Source organism: Priapulus caudatus, unplaced genomic scaffold, assembly GCF_000485595.1.
Source record: "Priapulus caudatus unplaced genomic scaffold, Priapulus_caudatus-5.0.1 Scaffold367, whole genome shotgun sequence".
Classification (NCBI taxonomy): domain Eukaryota; kingdom Metazoa; phylum Priapulida; class Priapulimorpha; order Priapulimorphida; family Priapulidae; genus Priapulus; species Priapulus caudatus.
In genome coordinates, this window is record NW_014577428.1 from 39,554 (window position 1) to 49,390 (window position 9,837).

General features: G+C 45.5%; 1 protein-coding gene across 1 annotated transcript; it reads right to left on the minus strand.

The window, feature by feature from the left end:
• Positions 1-5,343: 5,343 nt before the first annotated feature.
• LOC106809612 lies at positions 5,344-9,023 on the minus strand. Its single transcript, XM_014812759.1, has 3 exons — positions 8,947-9,023; positions 6,771-6,852; positions 5,344-6,248 (listed from the first exon to the last, which is right to left on the minus strand). Exons 2-3 carry the CDS (start codon positions 6,841-6,843, stop codon positions 5,416-5,418), a joined length of 906 nt encoding a protein of 301 aa, XP_014668245.1. The 5' UTR covers positions 6,844-6,852; positions 8,947-9,023; the 3' UTR covers positions 5,344-5,415.
• Between the last annotated feature and the right edge of the window lie 814 nt (positions 9,024-9,837).

Sequence of the window (9,837 nt, forward strand, 5' to 3'; positions counted from 1 at the left end):
CTCTATTCTTCCTTCTCTCTAATCGCTCTTTCTCTCTCGGCGCGCCATGCGTGGTTGTACGGCGATTCTGTGGACGTGCTTCTTTAAGCGGTCGTGGCGCGCTCCTGTTCGTCTTCTGACGAAGCCACGCGCTCCCAGAGCACGCGAGCGGATTTCAGACGCCGCCGGTTCTCGCAGCGATCAGGCAGCTGGCTGCGAAGGTCCGGAGTGCACGGGAAGAGAATCGAGTCGCCACGGTTGGAGCGCACGCTGCGTGCTGTTGCGCGCTCGAACGCGTAGCCGCGCCCTGCCTTCGTACTACCGTCACGCTCGCCGTCTGACTGAACTGCTGCGTCGCGTCTGTGAGCGGTGCGCTCCGCCGACAGCTCGATTCCCGCCTCTCCGCTGCCGCTGCCCTCCCGCGACGCGCTGCTCGTCTCCGTCTGCCGTGCCGAGCCCACTGCCGAACCGCCTCCCGATGACGACTTGCCCTCCTGGCTAGCAGCATTGATCGCTTCTTCGGGTGTGCGAAGCGGCTGCCGCCTGGCGGCGGCACCGTAGTCGAAGTCGGCGATTGAGACGTACTCCGGCGCAAAGTTACGGAAGCCGAACGCAGACGCGTCGATGTTGGCGAAGTTGTTGATGTCGATCGCAGAGCCGCGCAGGGCGAGGAAGCGGCGAAGCCGACGTTTGAGAGCGAGGAATGCGAAGCCGCCATTTTGAAGGCGAAGCGAAGCGCCATTGTGAAGGCCGGAAGCGAACGCCATTTTGAAGCCGGAAGCGAAGCCGCACATTATTTGAACGCCGGAAGCGAAGCCGCCATTTTGAACGCCGGATGTAAAGCCGTCATTTTTGAACGCCGGATGTAAAGCCCTGCCGTTTAGCAATGGAGCAACGCGACGAGCGTAACCCTGGATAACCTGCGGACCATAGCCTGAAAGTAAAGCACTCGTCATAGCTCTGGTTCCGCCACTGATGTAGCGTTAGACAGACTACGAATGTTCCTCTGTTGGCTGCTGCCTCTTACAGGGTTGGTGCAATCAACAATCACTTATACTTATAGGGCAGTCGTCATAGCGGTGGAATCGAACAAAAGAACGAATAAACAGACAACACAACGGGCGGCTATAGGTGTTGCTAATAGCGATAAACAATGCCTCTGATGATTTGGCACGAGCCGGCAATTCTATGACTATGTGGAACACACTGCTACGCGATTATCGGGCATGCTCGCTCTAACTAGGTCAAAGTCAATGAGGACTGCTCAACCAAGGTAGGCCTATTAGTACTGTCACGCGTAAAATATGCCCATGTTGATTCTGCTATTATCATCGTTGCACGCACGTCGCAACAGCCCAAACTAGCACGAATATACTTGTAAAACAAGTGTGTCGACTTTAAAAAAAACTACTTATTCAGAAACCGGTAATTTATTTCGACAAGTAAATATGATGGACGTTGCATACGCACCTGTCATCCCTCCCTGAGCGCGTATGAGGCCGACATAGCCGAGCACAGTGTCAGAAGCAGGCGACGAATTCATATTGCAACACTGAAATTGCACAGAATCACAAAGCAGTACAGTGTGAGTTAGTAAGGCGAATAACGCACATCAATTGCTACTCTTCTGAGTAGAAATTATGAAACTTTGCACACTACTACGCAAGTCCTAAAGATAAGATATGTAGTAAGAGAACTGCAATTTTACGTATGCGTTAAATAACGAGACGTCAATTTTACGTAGGCGTATAGGCTTATAGATAACAAAGTGATCTGATCACATGATGCATGGGACACCGATTCCATCCGGTATTCTTGTACACGTGAGATTAACTTCGAACTGTCATCATATTACTGAATCTGCGCACGATGCACGATGTACGCAATGGGAAATTAATATGAAAAGCATGTGAAGCAGTAGAGATTTTTAATAAGCAAACTAACTGATTGTAGTTCAGTAGTCGAAGTATGTCCTACCTGAACGCCAATCGTACGGCATGACGGACTAACATAACATTGGAGCACAGCTTTCATCTTACTCCAGGGCACCGTGCCAGTGTGGTGTAGATGACAAATCCAAGGTCTGAGTGTAATTGGCTTAAGTGGATGTCTGTATTCATCTCGCATATTTACCAGCATACACGAAGCCAGGATATATGGTCCTAGTCAAGAATCGCCTTACTGTAGGCGGATGACCGTGCACATGAACTATATAAGTTATACATAAATTATAACCTGCTATAAATTATGATATTAAAAATAATGGATAACAGTGCACCAACAGATATGGGATACCTTCAAAATAAACCCGCCACGACTCTGACAGAGACGATATACATATGATAATGATGTTACATAAGCATCATTGTCAACGTCTTGCGATCGTTGCATCCAAATTGTCTACATCAATCTAGACTAACTACCTGCCTAAATATTATATAAAGCTTGCGCACCATATGAGAGCATACCAGCAAGCCACAGCAATATAGAAATATTCCAATTATATAGTGTTCCTTAAGGCGTAGCTTACGCATCTGTGCTACGCATTCTGGTCGATTTGTGCTGATTGAATAATGACTAACTCAATGATCAACAATTCTCAATCTCTCCTATATGTCTACTATATATCTATATATATATATATATATATATATATTATGTACTCTTGATTTTACATAAACCCGGGTGAATAAATGCCCTTCAATGACTCGCATATGAAGCACAGCGAGGTGAGAGGTAGACTCGCTCTAGCCGCCATGGTCACAGTGTTCCTAAGTAGGACTACAATGGGCGAGTGGACTGAAACTAGAGCCCATGTGTAAATACAACGCGGAGGCGCGAGGCAGTGAAAACAATTCCATTCTACTAACATGAATGTATGAAAGCATGAATGTAAACTAACGCGTGTATTCATAACTGCCATATATGTGTACGTAGGCAGTCTTACTTACGATGACAAAGCGCGCGACCTTGTAAAAAAATGCGCTCACGCATAGGTACCGTTGCCAATTCTGAGTACGAAAAATACGTACGCGTATACCTGTATGTACACAGGCTGGCGGAACTGATGTTACCAGGAGAATCTGTGTTCGTTCGCAGTTTTAAGGGGTTGCGCGCGGTAAAGCTTAGCTTTGCTCACTATAGGCCTAGCTATTACTACATACATCACGAGGGGACGTGCATTATCTTGTTTATACGATCAATGGCCGAGAGGTCGATTAAAATAATCACCTTCTTCCTCTTGTTGTCGTTGCTGCTACTGCTGCTGTTATTATTATTATTATAAAATTATCTAAATCATCTGAATTAAATGCGGGTGGAGATTTTGCATTCAGACCCGTAGACACACACGCAAACATAAAAATATTCAACCAGCAAATCTATAATAAATAGTTATTGGGTGCCCTGGCCTTCCATGTACAGTCAGAGCAGTAGAGTTTGGGCAAAACATATAGGCTACTCTATCGTATTCGTCGGAAACATTCCATCGTAATCATATTGGCCTTGCGCAATTTCCTCTATTTATGAAGCGCACTATAATCTCAAAGATGAAATTGTGTTATGTTGAAAAGGTGCTTATAGTAAATTACATGATCTGTTGGTAAGATAATGAATACGATTAAGCGATTATAGACGGATAATATATTTAACATCTGCTCCTGATTTATGCATGTCTTTAACTGTTTTACGGTGATATTCTATGATAATGAATATGATTAAGTGAATATAGACGGATAGTATCTATACTTAGGCTTACTGGTGGCATACTTATCAATTTTATCATTACTGGTGGCAAACGTAGAAGGAGTGTGACAATCGCGACCAGGGAGGGAGTGTCTGTTGGACCTGTGTCAGAGCAGCAGCGCATTTTAGTACTACTGCGTTCTACGTAATTTCTTAGACGCTAGGTAATGCGAAGGTTTGGCATGCTCGTAAATGACTGCGTCGTGTTTTTCCCCTCTCATGTGATGGCATTATTTCCGGGACATGGTAGAACATGGCCGTGATGGCTCCGCCAGTAGTAAAGCCAATGAGTAAATAAACGATAAAACTAAACGGTAAGAACAAACAGGCGATGAAATAAATAAAACGATTCAAGTAATAACGAGTCGAGCTTTTTTTACTTAACCTAGAGGGCACAGGCATATAAACATAACTATGCATAATATGTTATATATATGTTGTATTACATATATGTTGTATACATAAAATGTTATTTAACTAGCAGAGCTTGAATAGATGCCCTGGTCTTCTACGTACATACTAAGTTAAGACATGCGCTGTAATTCCAAATTATATGCGGGCCTAGCATTTGTATTCATACCCTCGAGCATACGTACAGACACACACACACACACACACACACACACACACACACACACACACACACACACAATCAGTCTCATGGTCGCATGGCAGTGGACCGTGCTGCCCACACGCAAGCTTTATTAGTCCTAGTAGCGCAGCTGATATCTGGCCATTCTTCTCGCGTGTCGAAGCCACCGGTGCATGACTAGATATCCACCATGAAAGTGGCCGCATAACCGTGGGTGTGTATCTCTCTACCGCGAAGATGCCCTGCGGACACGCAGCATCCCATATTTCCATAGGTCGCTAGATGCTTGCGACCTTGGCATTTATCGCTTCGCTGGTGAACCGGTCATGAAATTGTCGGTGCGTCCCGCTTTCGCTTTTCAAGCGGGATGAAATCGCGGTATATATATATATATGTACTAGAAGGCGGCTCATTGTCGTAAGGCTAGAGTAATGACGTGAGATAATCTGGTAACGGGTTTGTCAGGAGAGAGACCTTGCTGAATTATGTCCACGTACGGCGGTTAAGCGTAGCGACTAAAAATCGATCGGGAAAATAAATTCGGGATCTTAATTATTTGAGATCTCGTTACGGTTGATAAATTTCTCTACAGCTGTTCCCGATATTCAGTCGCCATTTTATCATTATTGACTGTTTGCGATAATACTAATAGAAAACTAGATTTGCATTCTATACCGAGTGAATAACTTCTCATAATGATTTTCGATTTACGTTTCCAAACAATTCTATATCCATAAAAGGGTAAATTATTGTGTGGTGAATCAGAAGAAACGTAAGCAACAATGAATAATTTTATACAACGTGTGTACAACGTGAAACAACGTGTTGTGGCTGCCGAGCTAATCTTTATTTCGTCTGTGTATCTTCCATATTTCTGCAATTTCGTCTCAGGTTAATGCATACATGAGTGCATGCCCACACGCATGCGTGGTAAGGTTCAGGAACAGCACATGACCTTCCCACTAGTGCCGAAACCAAACATTTCTCCAGACCACAATTCTCGCCAATCAGAGCAGAATTATATCTATCTCTTCCTTCTCTCTATCTCTTTCTCTCTCGCGCGCGCATCGTGGTTGTACGCGATCTGTGGACGTGCTTCTTTAAGCGGTCGTGCGCGCTCCTGTTCGTCTTCTGACGAAGCCACGCGCTCCCAGAGCACCGAGCGGATTCAGACCGCCGCCGGTTCTCGCAGCGACAGGCAGCTGGCTGCGAGGTCCGGAGTGCACGGGAAGAGAATCGAGTCGCACCGGTTGGAAGCGCACGCTGCCGTCGTTGCCGCGCTCGAACGCGTAGCCGGCGCCCTGCTTCGTACTACCGTCACCGCTCGCCGTCTGACTGAACTGCTGCGTCGCGTCCTGTGAGGCGGTGCGCTCCGCCGACAGCTCGATTCCCGCCTCTCCGCTGCCGCTGCCCTCCCGCGACGCGCTGCTCGTCTCCGTCTGCCGTGCCGACCCACTGCGGAACCGCCTCCCGATGACGACTTGCTCCTGGCTAGCAGCATTGATTGCTTCTTCGGGTGCGAAAGCTGCTGCCGCCTGGCGGGCGGCACCGAAGTCGAAGTCGGCGATTGAGACGTACTCCGGCGCAAAGTTACGGAAGCCGAACGCAGACGCGTCGATGTTGGCGAAGTTGTTGATGTCGATCGCAGAGCCGCGCAGGGCCGAGGAAGCGGCGAAGCCGACGTTTTGAGAGCGGGATGCGAAGCCGCCATTTTGAAGGCCGGAAGCGAAGCCGCCATTTTGAAGGCCGGAAGCGAAGCCGCCATTTTGAAGGCCGGAAGCGAAGCCGCCATTTTGAACGCCGGAAGCGAAGCCGCCATTTTGAACGCCGGATGTAAAGCCGTCATTTTGAACGCCGGATGTAAAGCCCCTGCCCGTTAGCCGATGGGAGCCAACGCGACGAGCGTAACCCTGGATAACCTGCGGACCATAGCCTGAAAGTAAAGCACTCGTCATAGCTCTGTTCGCACTGATGTAGCGTAGACAGACTACGAATGTTCCTGTGCTGCCTCTACAGGGTTGGTGCAATCAACAATCACTTATACTTATAGGGCCAGTCGTGTCATAGCGGTGGAATCGACAAAAGAACGAATAACAGACAACACACGCGGCGGCTATAGGTGTTGCTAATAGCGATAACAATGCTCTTGATGATTTGGCACGAGCCGGCAATTCTATGACTATGTGGAACACACTGCTACGCGATTATCGGGGCATGCTCGCTCTAACTAGGTCAAAGTCAATGAGGACTGCTCAACCAAGGTAGGCCTATTAGTACTGTCACGCGTAAATATGCCCATTGTTGATTCCTGCTATTATCATCGTTGCACGCACGTCGCAACAGCCCAACTAGCACGATATACTTGTAAACAAGTGTGTCGACTTTAAAAAAAACTACTTATTCAGAACCGGTAATTTTATTCGACAAGTAAATATGATGGACGTTGCATACGCACCTGTCATCCCTCCCTGAGCGCGTATGAGGCCGACATAGCCGAGCAGCAGTGTCAGAAGGAGCGACGAATTCATATTGCAACACTGAAATTGCACAGAATCACAAAGCAGTACAGTGTGAGTTAGTAAGGCGAATAAGCACATCAATTGTACTCTTCTGAGTAGAATTATGAAACTTTGCACACGTGTACTACGCAAGTCCTAAAGATAAGATATGTAGTAAGTAACTGCAATTTTACGTATGCGTTAAAAGTAACGTCAATTTTACGTAGGCGTATAGCAGTGCATCTTCACATATGCATGGACACGCAGTTCATCCGAGTATTTCGTACACGTGACATTATCAATGTCACTATACTAACTGCGCACGATGCACGATGTACGCAATGGAAATTAATATGAAAAGCATGTGAAAGTAAGAATAAAAAGCAAACTAAATTAGTATAGGAAATTCTACCTACGCCAACGTAGGCAGACAGGACAACAAACATGGAGCCAGTTTCACTACAGGGCCCGTGCAGGTGCGTGTAATGCGAAGTGTGTCGTATTCACCGCATATTTACAACTAACGAACCGCTATATGTAAACGCTATGTAGCGTGCACCTCACATATATATATACATCAAATAAACCGCTATAATTATATAAAAACTATGTAACGTGCACCAAATATGTACTTCAAATAAACCGCTATAATTATGTAAAAGCTATGTAACGTGCACCAAATATGTACATCAAATAAACCGCTAAAATTATATAAAAGCATAGAGAGCATACCAGAGCATATATATATAGAGTTTCCCTTAAGGGTAGCTGACTGGTAGCGTCGATGAATGACAAGAACACAGAATTGTGAGATTCACTCTACGTGCGTGTATTAGATTAGACTATAAACACTAACAAAATATCTACTCGCGTGCAATATCGTATAGCTGTACGCGCCGCGTGCCACGCCCGATCCGCATACGAAGTTATCGAGAGAGTGGCGACTCGTATGTCGCCTCTCCGCGCGCGTATCGCGTATAACGTAAAAGATTACCTTCGTATGCAGATCGTTCCGAAATCACTCGGCGAGGTAAGGTTCTGGAGAATAGGCTCAGGAAAGGCACAGATACCAGATATCGGAAAACGTAGGAGGCGGCGAAAAGATGACCTACGTGGTAGAAGAAAGGAGACCCGAGTGTGTCGCTAACTTGTCGCGCGCCCCATTCACGACGGCGGCCATAAAATTGTAGCCCCGGTAGAGAGCCATAAAGGCACGCTCTACCCCGCAAATTGCTGTTTTTATGATCGCCGAACATCCAGCAATCTGCAGAACGCAAGATTGTTTGTAAATCGGCTTGTTTTGGAAATGGCGAAGCGTCTATACTACACTATGTAACGTGCACCAAATATGTATAAACCACTATAATTATATAAAAGCTATGTAACGTGCGCCACACCCGTAGGCCTACGTCAAATAAACCGCTATAATTATATAAAAGCAATGTAACGTGCACCAAATATGTACATCAAGTAAACTGCTATAATTATATAATAGCTAAGTAACGTGCACCAAATATGTACATCAAATAAACCGCTATAATTATATAAAAGCTATGTAACGTGCGCCACACCTGTACATCAAATAAACCGCTATAATCATATAAAAGCTATGTAACGTGCACCAAATATGTACATCAAGTAAACCGCTATAATTATATAATAGCTATGTAACGTATACCAAATAATTTATATACATCAAATAAACCGCTATAATTATATAAAAGCTATGTAACAGTGCACCAAATATGTACATCAAATAAACCGCTATAATTATATAAAAGCTATGTAACGTATACCAAATATGTACATCAAATAAACCGCTATATACGAAAACTATGTAACTTGCAACATAATTACAACACATGAACCGCTATATAGGAAAACTATGTAACGTGCACCATACGTTGCTAACGAAAGACATACTACTACTACATATGAACACTACCTGTGATAGGTTTTTAGACAGACAATGCATCTTTCATACATCCGGCTTTCTGGCGGCGGTATGCTTTAGGCTAGTTATCGACAGTTTATATTATCAGGACTAAATAAAAACACGTGTTTTTTACTCCATTATTATAGTACTTTCAAACTAATCTATGAACCGGTCATGACAAGTAAAAATCTACTTACGGAGTAACTATGGTCTGACCATAGATAGTGGAGTGACTCTGCTTTCAGACTAACACGTAGTATATGATTCTGGAATAGAGAATCAGTGAAATACTTTCAGGATAACTGTGGTCCTATCGTGTCGAGTGACTAGCTAGTCTACTTTCGCACTAGTATATGGTCGGCGATAACCAGAGAATGAATCTACGTTTCAGCGCGTGTAGAGTGATCCATAGGTAATGACCATGAACGCGCCACACAGCCGCTAGCTGCTACTGTATGAGACAACATACCTGTGCAAGCGGCGATTCGCTTTATACTGTCCTTCGTCGCTGAAAGCACTAATATAAATAGTTCCGCTCGCACGTTTTGGTGCTTTTATAGCTCGCGCGACGGCTGACGCGCTGTCTGCATGTGGCGTACGCATCGCGCCATTTGGACAGAGGGACTAAGCTAACGTGACGGGATACGCCGACACAGACGCTCAAAAGCGAAAGCGTCTACATAAGCGAAACCGTCCATGTAGCGAAAGCGCCGGACTAAGAGCGCATAAGACTTCTGCATATTTCGGTCAGTGACCGCGCATTTTTCGCGTCCCCTCACGCCTAGAAAACCTTTGTTGTTCGTTTCCGATGATAATTCGATGTCCTCTCGCGAGCGCAGCGAGCAGGAGAGTTGTGTGGTGCATGCACCGGAAGGCATCAGTGTCCTAGAAATGCCACGTAAATGCATCCCTCGCATCCCACACCTCGCTCGTTGAAGGCGGTATCATTGGCAGTGTAAACGGATACGCGAAATGCCATTTTCCGATGGTAATCAATAGGTTTGGGGTTGAATGTACGGACGTGCTGTCGCGACTAGACCGGCCTGCGGTCATGTATGATTATATTAGTAAAGGAAAATGTAAAATAG